Source organism: Sander vitreus, chromosome 7 (genome assembly GCF_031162955.1).
Source record: "Sander vitreus isolate 19-12246 chromosome 7, sanVit1, whole genome shotgun sequence".
NCBI lineage: Eukaryota > Metazoa > Chordata > Actinopteri > Perciformes > Percidae > Sander > Sander vitreus.
The window spans coordinates 25,156,042-25,172,326 of NC_135861.1; the positions used below are offsets into that span (position 1 = coordinate 25,156,042).

The 16,285-nt window shown below is 39.5% G+C and overlaps 2 protein-coding genes across 3 annotated transcripts; both read left to right on the forward strand.

Moving 5' to 3' along the window:
* The first annotated feature begins 171 nt into the window (after positions 1 to 171).
* On the forward strand, positions 172 to 3,895 carry apex2 (APEX nuclease (apurinic/apyrimidinic endonuclease) 2). Its single transcript, XM_078255565.1, has 6 exons — positions 172 to 369; positions 468 to 551; positions 799 to 979; positions 1,278 to 1,421; positions 1,952 to 2,021; positions 2,585 to 3,895. The coding sequence occupies exons 1-6, from the start codon at positions 255 to 257 to the stop codon at positions 3,719 to 3,721; spliced, it is 1,731 nt and encodes a 576-aa protein (XP_078111691.1). The 5' UTR covers positions 172 to 254; the 3' UTR covers positions 3,722 to 3,895.
* Positions 3,896 to 5,257: 1,362 nt separating this feature from the next.
* On the forward strand, positions 5,258 to 16,132 carry LOC144521180 (sodium-coupled neutral amino acid transporter 3-like). Of its 2 annotated transcripts, none has more exons than XM_078255572.1 (16): positions 5,258 to 5,407; positions 9,156 to 9,267; positions 9,443 to 9,527; positions 9,667 to 9,782; positions 11,017 to 11,090; positions 11,194 to 11,286; positions 11,378 to 11,459; positions 11,559 to 11,641; positions 11,806 to 11,864; positions 11,968 to 12,105; positions 12,298 to 12,377; positions 12,501 to 12,601; positions 12,765 to 12,889; positions 14,364 to 14,508; positions 14,615 to 14,718; positions 14,830 to 16,132. In XM_078255572.1, the coding sequence occupies exons 2-16, from the start codon at positions 9,227 to 9,229 to the stop codon at positions 14,932 to 14,934; spliced, it is 1,431 nt and encodes a 476-aa protein (XP_078111698.1). In that variant the 5' UTR covers positions 5,258 to 5,407; positions 9,156 to 9,226; the 3' UTR covers positions 14,935 to 16,132. The 2 variants fall into 2 exon arrangements, with proteins under 2 accessions (XP_078111698.1, XP_078111697.1); XM_078255571.1 differs by lacking the exon at positions 5,258 to 5,407 and adding an exon at positions 7,018 to 7,187.
* The last annotated feature ends 153 nt before the right edge of the window (positions 16,133 to 16,285 follow it).

Here is a 16,285-nt window from a genome sequence, read left to right on the forward strand (position 1 = left end):
CAATGCAATTACACCAAAATGTCTTTATTTTTAGAGTTTGTGTGGATAGTTATCCATATATCGAAATATAACATCATAGCAAAAAATACAACTATTTTATGTTATGAGCAAACACGAAAAAAAGGAAAAACAATGAAAGATTAGTGGTGAAATACACTTCCGCTCGTACTTTTCTTTGCTTCCTTTTTACTTCCGGATGTTCACATTCTGGCTGCAGTCAAACAACGTTAGTTTACCCTCCATGGTTTTACACAATGAAGATCGTTACCTGGAACATAAATGGCATAAGGACTTTCAGAGGCGCCATTAAAAATGCCCTTGATTCACTGGACGCAGATATTATCTGTGTTCAAGAGACAAAAGTGACAAGTAAGTGGTTTTCGCAAAACATGGCGGCGGCTGTCATTTAACACTCCCAAGTCTGTGTATTAGAAATACAAGTTAAACCCCAAATGTGTCCCCCACAGGAGACTTGCTTGATGAAAGAACTGCCATTGTTGACGGCTACAACTCCTATTTCAGCTTCTGTCGAGGACGCAGCGGCTATTCAGGTTCATTACAATGTCATAATTCATTTTGTGTCTTTGAATCATAACAGTAGCCTACTGTTTTCTCTTCCCAATTATATTTAGTTTGCCAAGACAATAAGACACAATTCCCATAATTAACTAAATCGAATGGGCACTTAGTTATTATAGTAACAGAAGATTCCTGCCCATTGTTACACACGCTTTAGTTGCTGCTGACACACTACACCTCACAAACTAACAATTCACCTCCCATTCCTGACATGCACAGGGGTTGCCACTTACTGTAAAGACAGTGCCACTCCATTTGCTGCTGAGGAGGGTCTCACGGGTCTGCTGACCAACCATGAAGGGGCTGTTGGGTGCTATGGTGACCAGACAGAGTTCTGTAGCGAGGAGCTGCAGCTTTTGGACAACGAAGGACGAGCTGTTATCACACAGCACAGAATCATGTAAGAGAAAAACATTCTACTTTGCTAGATGCATGTTATATGTAGGCTACTGTATTGGGTATTTCTCTCTGTTCATATACTCACTTAGAAATAGCAACTATAAATGCAATAAATACCCCTTGCAATCTTTACTAGCAGCCAGATTTTGATCAATTTGGAGTTTCCTCTTACAATAATAATTGTTGATCAAAACGTAACTGTTGATACCACAAGGGAGATTCCAATGTGTGTGTACTTTTATTTTGTAAAGTAGCTGTAGATTACTGTGCCTCTTTTTGACTCTGTATTCCCCCCACAGGTGTCAGGACAAAGAGCAAACTGTTACTGTAATCAATGTATACTGTCCACGGGCTGACCCTGAAAAGTCGGAGCGAAAGCAGTTCAAACTGCAGTTCTACAAGTTGCTTCAGAGTCGGGCTGAAGCTATACTGAAAGATGGGAGGTGAGAGTTTCCACAGACTATAAATAAAGTGTGTTGTTACAATAAGGGCACAGGTGCATCCTGCCTTTTCCACAGACATTTTAACTGTGTTTTAAAGATGAACTGGAATTTCAGTAAAGGTGATATAACAGATGTATTTTATTTCTTCTCATTATTAATAGTAATTACATTTTTTAGTGCAGTTCATTTTTATTTGTCATGACCAACACGTTATCAACGTTGATTCTTTCAGTTCAGTTCATCTTTAATTTCTAACAATGCAGCCTTTTACCAGTTTACGGCTGTTGCAAATTTGAGCTCAAGCAACGGCACACATGCTGTCTGTGCACTTTGATATACATATGTTTCATGTCATGAGTCAGTAAAACCTTAAAGCAGTTAACAATGTGGTAAAAGAAGCATTACATAGTTAATGCTTGCATTTACAGTGTTGTTTTGGACAGTGTGTATCATGAGAGTTTTTGCTTACTCTGTTATCCCCTCTCCTCTTTAAATTCAGAGTTAATGTTCTTTTCTCTTCTATTTTTCAGCCATGTGATTGTTTTAGGAGATGTAAATACATCTCACCGGCAAATAGACCACTGTGACCCCAGTGATATTGTAAGTAAGTTTAGAATACTGTCATACGAATGTTTTTGAATTTGTCTCTTTTGCTTATTCGATATCTTGAGAGTTAAATGAAAAGATTGATTCCACTCTCTTGTCTGTATGGGAAATAGGAAGTTAAAGCCAGCAGCTGGTTAGTTTAGCTCAGCATTAAAGACTGGAAACGGGGGGAAACGGTAAGCATGGCTCTGTTCAAAAGGTATACGAATATTTTTATCTTATATTATTTCTTATAATATTTCATCTGTGTAATCGTATCAAAAACAGAAGTGAAAAAACAAGTTTCAGTGGAAACAACCCAGCTGTTTCCCCCTGCTTCCGATCGCTAAGCTAAGCTAACAGTCTCCTGGCTGTAGCTTCATAATTAACAGAGCAGTATCAATCTCAGCAAGGAAGCAAACTAGTGTGCTTTTTTAATCAATTACCCTTTAATATGAGGGAATAATATAATATTGCATAAAACTGGCAGTGTTACGTTTCTGCCAAATGTGCACAGTGCACTGCATGCGTATTCATAATAATGAAACTCCACCTGCTTTGTTTTTCTCATTACTTAGGATGATTTTGGTGAAAACCCCGGGAGGAAATGGCTGAATGGCTTTTTGCACAGTGGCAGGCGAGAGGCAGAGGAAATGAATGAGCAGGAACCTGGTGAAGAATCTGAGGTATCCTCAACAGATCCCATCCACAGTGGAAAATTTGTGGATACCTTCCGCTATTTCCACCCAACTCGCACCAGCGCCTTCACATGCTGGTCCACTCTCACTGGAGCGCGGCAGACCAACTATGGCACACGCATTGACTACATATTCGCTGATTGCCAGCTAGCCAAGGAGCAGTTTGTGGCAGCAGACATCAGGCCAGAGGTGGAGGGGTCGGACCACTGCCCTGTGTGGGGGCAACTGAGCTGCTCTCTCCTGCCCAGCTCCAAGCCTCCCCCCCTCTGTACACGCTACCTGCCAGAGTTCGCTGGCAAGCAGCAGAAACTCTCCCGCTTCCTTGTTAAGGTGGACCAAAAATCTATTCAGCAGAGGGATGCATTACCTGGATCTCAAGAAGAGGAGGAAAGGAGGGAGAATTTAAACCCTTCCAGAGCTGGGATTGTCTTTGGTAAAAAACGGTTATTAACATCAGACTGTGTTGTCCCAAGGGGGAAAAAGACTAAGACAGTCAAGACCTCTTCAAAGCCGCAGGGCAGCCTCCTTTCCTTTTTCAAACCCAAACTCACAAATGTCGTTCCCTCTCCTGAAGCCTCTGTCAGGCAGTGTGAAAAAACCCTCAGCGTGGATATAGTTACCTCATCACAGAACTCTCAAAAAGCGCCCACAACTAGCGAGATCAGAAGCAGTGTACCTTTAGATACTCAGCCGGTCTATGGTTCACAACAGCAGTGCAGCAGCACCACAGAGGAAAGTGACAAACCTACACACACAACACATTTAACCATACAGCCCTCTGTGGGATGCTCAGATACCAAGAAAGGGGCATCGTTAGTGTTTTGGAAGTCATTGCTTCATGGACCTCCCCCACCCCCCCCCTGTAAGGTCCACGGGGAACCCTGTGTGCTTCGTACTGTGAAAAAGGAGGGTCCAAACATGGGCAAACAGTTCTTTGTGTGTGGCCGTCCTCAGGGACATGCCTCCAACCCCGAAGCTCGGTGTAATTTCTTTGCGTGGGTCGACAAGGGGAAGTGACGTGTTCACTGTCTGGACCACAAGTTGTTTTTTCCTGACTTTTCATTAAAACCTCTAGTTCAAACAAGTATTGTAAGACTACTACAGAGATCAGATCATTTCACAGATTTTAATTGTTGACTATGTGTTTTTTTTCTCTAACATTTAATATTAAAAGACAGTAGTTTTCTAATACTTTGAGTTTGGTTTTATTTGTTCTTGGATCTGAAATGATTAGGCAATCAATAGATTAGTTGATTGACAGAAATTCATCATCTTTGTGCGAGCAAAAATGCTTAATATCAGGTTCCATCTCCTCAAATGTGAGGATTTTCAACATGTCTTTGTTTTATATCATTGTAAATTGAATACCTTAGAGTTTTGGAATGTTGGTTGCACAAAACAAGCAATTTGAAAACGTCACTTTGGGAACTGTGGAATTGTATTGTGCATTTCCCACCATCCCCTGACATTTTCAGACTAAAAATCAGTTAATTGAAGATGACTCAATTATGAAAATAATACTTAGTTGCAGTCCTAGTTGTTCTCATGATATAAAACTGATATATAAAGTTGGCCTGTGTAGTAGGAATGGATGAGTTCAATTCTGATGGTCTATTTTGATAGCATTGAATATTGAATCATCACATCTGGATGCCGTTGTGAGTCATTGTATTTGTATAATTTACTGATCAGGGATTTTCTCCTGTTACCTCAGTGTTTCTGCCCACTAGATGGCGGTGGTAGTGAGCTGATGACAAAGCTGAAGCTCGGAGAAGAAATGAAAAGTAACTTTCCACAGCACAACCACATTACCACTTCCACTGTAATGTAGGCCAGTAAGCAGTTTTGAAATTAGAATTTAGTTTTTATTGGCAGCTTTTAGACATTTATATTTCATCAGAAACACTCCTTGAGTATTCCAAGATGCTCCTGGGGTAAATCACTAGGATAAATGCTTACAGTGTCCAAATAAACTTAGCAAGGAAATTTGTGTTTGTTAGATTATTTCTCTGTGGTAACAATGCTTTTGAGAAGGAGGTGCCAGGCTGTTGTGGCTGTGTATGGTTCTTCCACACGCTACCGAGGCTCCTGTTTGTGAAATGAATGAATTGCCAATATGTCTTGTTTCTTCAAACTTCAATCATCCAATCCACCAAACACCAAACGAGTCAATGGCAGAATAAGCTGTTTGGCATCGGCAGAGAAGATTTGGCAAATTTTTCAATGTGGCAACCCACATACTGAACACTGCTGCTCATCCCACAAATACATGTTCCTTACAAATGGAGCACCATTTGAAAGGGAACTAAACAGGCTTTCCAACGGTATAAGATGTATTGCCAAAAAGTACTGTTACCACAGATAACCTACCAAACACAAATGTCCTTACTTTTTGTGCTAAGTTTATATACAGTTCGTTTACGGTATTTCATAAAGTGACAGAGAACAACATGTGGCCTGATCAGTCTACAGGAACAGGGAAGGGCTTATCTTGTGACAGTCCTGTGGGGCAGGAAACTTCTTGGCGCGCGAAGTTACTACCTCCCTCCTTTCCCCCATTTTTTTCTCTCCTCTTACAGCTGCAGGGAGCTTTACGGCTCTATGAGAAGCAGATTTTGGACGTGAACCAACCAACAATTTTTTAATTTTTACCCTGTTACTTCTGTCTAGACTGAAGACATCCATCAGACTGTTACTAGAGAGGTGGGTACCAGAGGAAGGCCTGCAGGCCAGCACTCCACAGCTGCTCCAGCATTTGGGCCACGACACAATTTCCCATTCATACATGCAGGGAGATACTTCAATTCCTATCACTAAATCCACTGATTAAGTGCTGTATATTGAAAGTAGAAGTACAGATACAATTCTTCTCAGCTGTTTTCTGCTTTAACCTTTCAGTTGAGGATATAATGCTGACCATTTTTTTGACATGCTGGCAGTTCTGTTCAGCACAGAGGTGAGATTTTAAATGACTTACTGAAATGGGAGATTGTCTTGGCTGCAAATACTGGCCTCACTGTTTGGTACAAAAATAACATTTGAAGTGGTTTTATCAAGTCAAAATGTCTCCTGATTAGCTAAAGTTTACACCCACACAAATATTTAATTGTATATGTTAGTTGCTTTGTCCTGGATTTTCCCAAATCACTTGTTTAACTGAGGGTCATTTAAGGTGACGAAGGTAGCCATGCTCTGTTTCTTTATATAAATTCAGCCAATCTGTACAGACCATGATCTTAATACTGTATATTGCTTACAAACTGCACCGAATGGCCTGAACATGACACAATTATTGAAATAGTTTAGTGGTGTTGTGTTTGTCTTTGACTTCATGTCCAGATTTCTGAATTCTAAACTAAAAATTCTTTAAGAGGAATATAAAAACAATTCTGACATCTGTGTACACTGCCACTAGATGAGAACAGAAAAACACATTTTCCAGTAAAGGATTTGTGTCATGCCGAGATAAAGAAAACGTGGGTGTGTCTTGGGCGTTAAACTTTATCAGCCAACTGAAATGTCGTCCCCAAGAAGTGGATGACAATTTAATTCTAACGAGTAAGAGGTTGAGCACGTGTTATTGCTTTATTCAGGAAGTATGCTCTGCTGCACACCGTCTCCTTATATAGATAGATAGATACATTTTTATTGATCCCAAAAAAATGGGAAATTCCAGTGTTATATGATGTAGATGTGTGGAGATGTCTTATAACACTTCAGTTTGCTGAGATGCTGAAACTACGGAAGAACATATAAAGAATCTTTTTATGTGTTGTTTATTTCCACTGGTGCCTGTCGGTTCAGGCCCTACGGTTTGTTTTGGATCAAGCGTATGCTAACTTGTAAGCATGCACAATGTTTCCACTCTTAAGCACTATCACATGTGGGCAATCTTAAAAAAGCACTTATCTCCTAAGCTAATTACCATCACTGTGACTTCCAGCAGGATGCAAACTGTCAGTGAATATCCGCCCATGCTCTGACAAAGCCCCTCTCAGGTGACATCCATTTTTGCCCTCCTTTCCACTTGCATAGTCTGTAATGACATGGTGAATTGTCCCCAGTATCAACACCAGAAGCCCTGTTGATTGGATGGGTTCCTGGGATTACCTGTGGCGTTGAACTGCAGACTGTCTTTGAAAACTAACAGGCAATTCATTTACTTTGTTTAAACACTAGTGTGGACACCTTTTCAAAGTAGACACCTGTTGAGAGAACCCTCACCGTCCCATTGCAACTGGCTCTACCTGTGACGGGTTTAACAAAGGGTTAAGTATGGGTGTTCCCATTTCCCGCTCACTCCTCCCAGCCTCTAATCCATCTCACTCTCTCCTCTCTTTACTACCAAGGAGCTTTGGAGAGACTCATAAGAACCAAGCTATACACAAAACATTGGAAGAGTCTCAAAATTGAGTGAACTTGCACATGGATTTATTGGGTCAATAATCAGAAAAGAAAACTGGCCTTGTTCTTGACGACCAGGGTAAGTTAATAGAAAATGTGTTTTCAGATGTTGAGGAAGAAGGGGAAGGGCTAACTGTCAATAGTGAGCTGGTCTTGCGTCAGAAAAGAGCCATGTGGTATGAACTGCTGGATAGTAAGGCTGCAGTAATATCTACTGCGTTTAACTTAAATGTAATTGTCAAGATTAACATATAGATTATTTGTCATATTAAGATATATTTTCTAATTGTAAAGGGCATGTGGATAGGTTGTTTAGGGAAAAATGTTGTATAGATGAATGGTAAGGGCAGGAGCACTTTTTAGTTTTTATTACTTTTTTCCACTATGTAAGGCTGCCATTGTGGCCAATGAAATGTCTGACTTGGAACAAGTTTGTAGTTATAAAGGTTCGTCTAGTTTCTAAATGCAGAGCATGGTAAAACCTGCAGAAGCAGAGTTGAGGTTTCTGGCCAAACTTCAAATACTTCCAAGGTGTATGGAGAGGGGAGATAAGTCTAAAGAGACCAAAACTCCGGCAACATTTGTAGTAGGCCTATATATAACAACTTTATTGTTAGATTGACGCGTTTCAGCAATGACCCTGATGAAGGCCACAAGCCGAGGTCTTATAATAAAGTTGTTACTTGCTACAAGTGTTGCTTGAGTTTTGCACAATTGTAAACTCTGCCCTTCACACTGTGAGAGAGTGGTAAATAATCTATTAAAAGTGGGTTTTTGTGAAAGTTAAGGACAAAATATTTTGGTCTATACTTTGTTGGTTGTCTGTTTTGGCCGGTAGCCATGGGAAAGTAGCTAAAAGAAAGTTACTCAAACCAAACTTGATCTGAGGCCAGTATGAAGGGAAAAGGCTACTCTGTATTTAGGCTAAATAGCACGGTTTAAACAGGAACCCTTTGTTTATCTCTGTGGCCCACTGCTATCAACCACCAAGCTGTATGGATTATTGGACATCCAGAGGCTTGTTCATTGATGAGCGTAGGAATATAACAAATTTGGGGTTTGTGTGGAAACTCTTAAGGAATGGCACAATGTAGTGGGAGTGTGTCCTTAGGGGTCAGATGTGAAAATCCTGAGGGCTCTGACCCACAGAGAAGTGAAGTATCCCATGACCCCGTGGCAGCAGCACAGACCTACGCTCATTCCCAGTGCCCCTCCATGCCAGCTTTGTGTGGCCCACAACAAATTAGACATTTGTTATTGAAAGCCTTTCATGTCACACAAGCTTTAAATGGACTTACAGCCCAAGTGTCTCTTTTTGCTGGGATTTTATTTTCTGAACAATCACAGTAATATTGGAGTTTTTTTATCATCATATCTGAAATAGGGAGCTAAACTCCAAAAAATAAAGCAGTGTCAAAGGATTTTTGTATTCCCCAAAAGAAAAAAAGCAACAGTCTTGTTGTCCTTGGCAAGCAGAAACAAATTTCAGTGGTGTGTGTCTCAAGACTTTATAAATAGGTCTGCCCTTTTGAAGCCACATAGCATTTTCTGTTTGTATTACATTCACCATATTCAGTGTTTGTCGAGTGATGTGGCTTTCTTCTGTTCCAAGTACAAACAACCAGTATGTTTACATTTAAAAGGCTGAGGTTATATTAAGGACATTTGCCAGTCTGCCTCTGTAATATGACTTTATTGTATTGTAGACCAGAGTCCAGAGACCAACAATTCCCATCTATCTCATAAAAGTATATATACTGTATACTGTAAATACATCGCAATTCTCCCTCAGCTTTTTGGAAGATTCTGAAATCTTGTCTTAACTTGGTAAAGTGATGCATACATACACAATGAAAGGTAAAGACACATGCTGAAGTCAAGACTGCTTGCAGTTTTCTTCACGTCATTAAAAGTTGGTGTTTGAATGTTACGCATGTTATGTAAAAACAATCCAAGCTGACGTTAAATCTTTGTGCAAAAAATAATGGCCAAATTTGTAGGTGATTACCATACATTGAACAATGGATTTCTCTTTACCTCCATCCAGGTGACAGTTTGAAGAGGATTCTTTTAGTCCAGCCAAAGTAGATCTCTCAAGTCACAACCCCAGGAACCAGAATGGAGCTTCAGAAGATGAATGGACACAACAGGGAAGATGGGTAAGACTCACAAATGAACAGTAATTACTGGTACAGGAACAACATATCACAGCAAAAGGTGTTAGAAGTTCAAAGGAATTAAAATGTTTTAAATGTGTCTTTAAATGTGGTGTCATTGAAAAAGCGACAGTATTTCTGTGGCTCCTTCAAACCAGTGATTTTGATTCCATTGTAGGTTTGATGGGCTGGATGCTTTGGCTGAACAAGAGGAGTTTCTCCCACATAAAACTGGCATCAAGAAAGAAAACCTCTTTACAGATGTGAGTGCTTTTTGTCATATGTTGAAAAACACAGAAGTCAGATTGATTTGATGTATCTAAATGAGAGACAGTAAATCGTATGCTGTTGATGTGATTTTTGTTTGTGAATTGATCTGTCTGTGTTGTCCTCCTCCTGCAGTTCGAGGGAAAGACTTCATTTGGTATGTCCATTTTTAACCTCAGTAACGCCATAATGGGCAGTGGAATTCTGGGCTTGGCTTTCGCGATGTCCAACACCGGAATCATTCTTTTTCTGTGAGTATGCAAGCCAAACCTCCCTACTTTGGCTAAACTTTGTGCCGTGCTGCATTTGTCAGTGTGTTTGTGTATGTGTCTACCCATGTAGGCGCATGCTATTTTCTCACAGCACAGTATTTTAATTTGTAATATTGTCCCATCTTGTCCAAAGAGGACAGTAGTATACTGATTTTAGCTTCCTGTAAATAAAATATATTTAGTATTACGGTCAAGTCAAATGTGCACACTCATTGAGGTTATAAGAACAGAGCAAGGCTGTTTGACATGTATGTGTGTTTGACTTGTAGACTGACACAGGAAGATTTTTTAAAGAATTTTAGGTAATTTTCTCCTCACTTTTTGAAAAGAGGCTATTTCTTAATGGCTTCTCTTAAAAACTAATATTTTTATATTGAGATAGCTTTAACATAGCACATTTTTGTATTTGTGCATGGTTGTTACTCATTTTATATATTTGACTATGTCCTCAGTCTTTTGCTTCCTAATGCTGTAAAGTCCTTTGGGCCTCTTGCTTGAAAAGTGCTCCATAAATAAATTATAAATAATCATTATTTTGGGTTAAAATTTAGGGTTAACACATTAGAATCAGGATTAAGTTCATGTTGGTGGACACGGATTGGATATAGTCAACAGAGGGTCCTTATAAGGCTAAAAGTAGGGCCACATGGGTGTGTGTGTATCATCTGTGTATTAGTGTTTGGGCATGAATGTGTGGTGGCAGGGGAGTGGGCTCTGTGCTTGTGTTTCTGTCCCTCTACCTGTGTGAGTTGTTGGTGTAATACTGTATACACAATGGCTCCCATACAAAGCCTGATCTGTCAGAATCTACATTAGAGCTCATACACACGCAGCTTCCCTAAATCAGATTTGAGTGGTTAAAAATAGCTCATAGTGATCACATCCAAGACACGCCTGCCTGGAAAAGTCCTGTGCTATGTGGCAGGGGGAGGTGGAGGATGGCTGGAGAGGCGGTCTCTCAAAGCCAAACTCACTTGTGTGCGTGGAAACAGACGAAAATCACAAGAATTGCTTGTTACAATGTAGTTTCTGAAGAACTTTATGAAAAATAGTTTTATTTCTCTCTTTCTTTCGGTCTTTATTTATTTTGATTATGAGCATAGCTTTAACTCTAATACGAATAATGTCCAGGTTTGTGAGGCCGTTGATACATACAAAAAGAAAGAAAAAAGTATTACATTTACCAACAGATCTTTGCTCTTGTGTGTTTCAGAATCCTCTTGTTGTCCATTGCCATTCTGTCTGCATATTCAATTCATCTCCTACTGAAAAGTGCTGGAGTTGTTGGTAAGCCAGACTCAACACACATAATATAGCATATGTAGTAGCGGCATAGTCAATCCTGCATTCATAAGTTATCACACTCATATATGTATATTGTTTTTTTCAGGCATCCGGGCTTATGAGCAGCTTGGGAATCGGGCTTTTGGTGCCCCAGGAAAAATGCTGGCCGCAATCATCATTACAATACACAACATTGGAGGTATTGTCATGCCATTGTCTTCCTTTGATGTTTATGTCTGATATCTGTAAATGAAAGCATAATCAGATTGACTGTTTTCATTTACTTTTAGCAATGTCCAGCTACCTCTTCATCGTCAAGTCTGAGCTCCCACTGGTTATTCAATCTTTCCTGGGTAAATATGAAAACACAGGGTGAGTGTCAAAGTGCTATTCTGACAACGATTCATGTGTAATTTCAGTTTTTTGTTTTGTGATGTGCTGATTTTATTTATTTTTACATCTGTCTCTTAGAGAGTGGTTCTTGAATGGAAACTACTTGATCATGATTGTTAGCGTTCTCATCATCCTTCCTCTATCAGTGATGAAACAACTTGGTATGTTTTCCATTCTTTTGTCACATTTTATTTCTTTCTTTTTTTAATTCCCCATACTCTCTCATGTCTCCACTACCTGTTTTTTTTGTTGTGCTTACATTCATATGCTGTACTTCCAGAATCCATAAATCATTCTGCAACATGTTATTATCATTGCAACACAGGTTACTTGGGCTATACAAGCGGGTTCTCCCTCTCCTGCATGGTGTTTTTTCTGATTTCGGTGAGTCTCAACTGTTGAGCCAACAAAGATATACAGACAATTACACCAGCTGTTACTCCGTTAAATATTTATCTTTGATTAACCAATGGGTGTGTCTCTCCAGGTTATCTACAAGAAATTCAACATCCCATGTCCACTGGTTGATGTAAATCATAACATGACTCATACTGCCCATTACAACACTGCCACTAATGGGACAGATGACTTCTGTAAGGCCAAACTATTTACCACAAACTCACAGGTAAAACATTTTCACATGAATCATCTGCTGTATATATTTTTTTTGGTCAACACGGCAGATTGACTGCAACATATTCTGCATGAGAGTGTGTTATGTCAACAGTGGTGTCTGGTATAAAACAAGCATTAGATTGTGTTCCTCAAGCCATATTTTGTGGGTTACTCACTGACCTTTGGCATGTTTGGCTTTTAGACAGCGTACACCATCCCAATTCTGGCCTTCGCTTTCGTCTGCCACCCAGAGGTGCTACCAATCTACACTGAGCTACGAGAGTAAGTCTGAATAACGTCATCCATTTCACCAAATCCAAATGGGGTTTCTTAATAGGCACACAGAGAGCTGTGCTGAAAAGGTTTGGTAAAATTAACGCATTTTTATGCTTGGCTTTACCCCAGTGCCACCAAGAAACGTATGCAGGCCGTTGCCAACATCTCCATCCTTGCCATGTTTGTCATGTACCTGCTAACGGCTCTTTTTGGTTACCTCACTTTTTATGGTAAGATACTCTTTACTCCTGAGATTCAAAGGTCACCCTTTTCTTAAGTTGTGAATGGAACAAAATTTCAAATGAATGAGCCACTTGTACCCATAGCATTTATCAGTGTTGTGAATTAGGGAATATACCATGTGAGATATGTAAATGGCTTCTCTGTGGGTAGGTGCTGTGGAGTCAGAGCTGTTACACACCTACAGTCAAGTGGACCCCCTGGATGTCCTGGTTCTCTGTGTGCGTCTAGCTGTGCTGGTGGCCGTCACTCTCACCGTCCCCGTGGTTCTTTTCCCGGTAAAACATCTATCAACAAGAATAATATTTGTTTTGATTTCCTGACACTTTCCACACATTCAAATTCATCACACTTTACATGATAAAAGTGGATTCAGATACAAATCAACAGTCACAAAAGGGGAGATTATAAGAATATAGAGCTAAAACAATTAGTTGAATAATTTATTTGTTAAAATGTATCATCGGTTAATTCATACATCAGTTCAAGAAAAATGGTTACAGCCTCTCAAATCTAAATATTTTCTCTAAAGAAAAGTTCTAAAAGATAAAATGTATTTTTTTTAAAGAGATAAACATACGTATATGTGTAAAATTCAATGCGTACCCCATTGTGGAAGATATCATCTTTGAAACAATTAAAATCAACATTACGAAAGATGACCACTAGTGGTAGAGACTTAAGAGTAGTGGGCCCAGAATAGAGCCATGTGGCACTCCACATGCTATGTTTATTCTTTTTTTGAGACAAAAGTCTTAATTGGTCAATAGGCTAGAGACTAATTTATAACATTTTACTTTTTCCTTCCATTAACCCTTCCTAACAATGTTGTCTAGGCAGATCCTGAACCTACAAACTGCAAATCATAAGTCCTTCAATACTGCCGATGTAGCCTCTACACCAAATAACTGATGCTGCCAAAGGATGCATGTTGGATATATCAAGCCACTGAAAGTGTCTTACTGTTTCAGTGCTGTGCCTGTCATGGGTGTAACTTCTGAAACCAGTTTGTTTTAATGTGTTGACTGTATGGAGCTTGTTCTTTTTTTTTTAAACATTCCCTCTTAAATGGGTTGAAAACATCCATATTACAAGGAATTATTAAGCAGCAAACACATGCTGTAGTCGTAAACCTTTAACCGTTAGATTAAAGAAATAGTTTGACATTTTGGGACATAAGCTTTTTCAGTTTCATACAGAGAGTTAGATGCGATTGTTAGCTTAGTTTAGCATAAAGAGGGGGGAAACAACTAGCCTGGCTCTGTACAAAAACTCCTCTAAGCTCACTAATTTATATGTTGTCTCTCACGATCTCATTTGTTTTAATTTCTATAATAAAATAAATTTCAAGCGTCGAGTTGTGGTTTTACAAGGGGGTTATTTACTTGGAGTCTCTACTGGTTGCCTGTGGTGAGTTTAAGAGGCACTGGTAGGCTTTGAACAGAACCAGGCTATCCATTTCCTGTCTTAATGCTAAGCCAACGAGCTGCTAGCTCCAGGTTCATATTGAACTGATGGATATGAGAGTAACTCTCAACAAGAGAGCAAATGAGCGTATTTCACATATAGGATGGAAAATACCTAAAAATGTCAGCTAGTTGGGATGGAATTGACGCCTATAGGAGCTTATCTTATATATAGCTTGTTACAACAGCATTTCCATAACACTAATGTTACCTGTGGTGATAAAACAAGACCATAGACCAACATTTCTCACTCTTTCCTTCGTTCCTTCCTTCCTTACCTCTGTAGATCCGCAGGGCCTTGCTCCAGATCTTGTTCCCTGCCAAGCCTTTCAACTGGTTGGTACACATCGCCATTGCATGTTGTCTAATTTTTGTGGTCAACCTCCTGGTTATCTTCGTGCCCTCCATCCGCGACATCTTTGGCCTCATCGGTATGTTTGCACAAGAAGACCTATATAATCTGTAAACTGTGTAATCACTTACTGTGTACAACATTAAATCAACTCACTTCCTCTTTCTGTTCTTCTTCATCTTCAGGAGCCACATCTGCCCCTAGCCTTATCTTCATCCTGCCTGGAACCTTCTACGTCCGTATTGTTCCTGAAGACAAGGAGCCTTTTCTGTCCAGACCCAAGATTCAGGTACAACTCAGTTCCTCCAGCTATCAAGGACACTTTGAATTTAACTTGGTCATTTAAATGTCTATGGCATTGTTGATACAGCTATCCTTTTATTTCCTTCCACTCCTGTAGGCTGCATGCTTTGCTGCACTGGGATTCATCTTCATGATCATGAGTTTGTCATTTATCATCATTGACTGGGTGACTGGCGAGTCTCGAAGTGGAGGCGGGCACTAGCAGTCGTGACTGAACAGAGATACTACCAACAGAAGGCCAACCAAAGCTCTCCCTGTCATTAAATTACCCCATAATCTGCAGAGTACTCATCTAAAGCCTAACAAGAAAGGTTGGCTGCACAAGACGAAGGATAAGTGAAGAACCTTTGCCTACAACAAAAAATAAAAAAGTGTTTGATATGATGGGGCAGACAAAAGGCCCTGTACTGAAGGAGATGCATGATAATACAAATACATTTGCTTTCTGACGGAATAAAATCTATGTCACGCCTCGCAGTAAGGATGTTGTTTGGAGGCGTGTGTAGAAATGCAAAAGACAGCAAAAGGTTTAATGGGAACAGCATGACTCAAACGGAAATCCCATTTTAGAGTATGGATGTGTACAGTTCCGTGGAATAGCTCAGTCACTGCCAAAATCCTTCCAGTCCACTTCCTTACCGTCTCAGATCTTATAGGACAGAAATTTGTATTGTAAGGCAGTTTGCGTACAAAAAACATCTCCGTTTTTTCCTCCATCAGTTGCAGACTGTGAAATCTACTAGTGCTGTATTGTCCAAATTTCCCTGAACTTCAGATAAATATGACCAGAGAGGATTAGTCTGCAGTTTCACACTAACCATTCCAATCTACCAAAGTACAAGTTTGATGACTTTTACATGAAGTTGTATTCATGTTTTTAAGGTGATATTTTTTTGTTAATCTATTTTGACACTTAACATGACTGTTGTAGAGGGGATCATCTTCAAAGCTGAGCCTGAGCTGAGGTGATCTTTTATAAATAATCCAACAGATATGGTGCAATTTGTGGTGTTCGGCTGCTATCCATGAAGGTCAAACAGACAATCACGTGTGAATCCATGGCCACAGAGAGGTGCTTTGTGTACACGTTTTAATGAATTCCTAAAAAAGCCCTTATTGCAAACCAAAGAATATATTGTGTCACATTGAAATTTTTATATGTTCAACAAAGGCCAATTAAAAGTGTTAACAATAAGTGTCTGTTGTAGCAGTCCTAGAAACTGTTCCTAATGGTTGAATAATGACCTAAAGGGTTTAAGTTAAAATTAAATGTTTTGTTTTTGTGTCTTTAAAATTGGACTAAAAAAACGTTTTCACTTTGTTATTCATCCTGTACATGTTTTAAATTAATTTGAATGTCTTTAATCTGTCAATAAAATATGTCTTTAATTTGTACCAAAGTTTCAAGTTGCTTTTTAATCCAAATAAATAAAAAAAAACGTTAGGTGCACAATTTGTGTGGCTGCAAAGTGAGCATACTCACAGCAGGAAAAGACCAACAGTGCACTCACTCCCTCCCTCTGAAAATGGAAGTTAGACATTCATTTGTGCTC

Coding starts and splice junctions, on each gene's coding strand:
- apex2 (XM_078255565.1), top strand. CDS start 255: ATGAAGATCGTTACCTGGAACATAAATGGCATAAGGACTTTCAGAGGC. Junction 370..467: donor TCAAGAGACAAAAGTGACAA/GTAAGTGGTTTT, acceptor TGTCCCCCACAG/GAGACTTGCTTGATGAAAGA. Junction 1,422..1,951: donor GCTATACTGAAAGATGGGAG/GTGAGAGTTTCC, acceptor TCTATTTTTCAG/CCATGTGATTGTTTTAGGAG.
- LOC144521180 (XM_078255572.1), top strand. CDS start 9,227: ATGGAGCTTCAGAAGATGAATGGACACAACAGGGAAGATGG. Junction 9,783..11,016: donor ACCGGAATCATTCTTTTTCT/GTGAGTATGCAA, acceptor TGTGTGTTTCAG/AATCCTCTTGTTGTCCATTG. Junction 12,378..12,500: donor ATCTACACTGAGCTACGAGA/GTAAGTCTGAAT, acceptor GCTTTACCCCAG/TGCCACCAAGAAACGTATGC.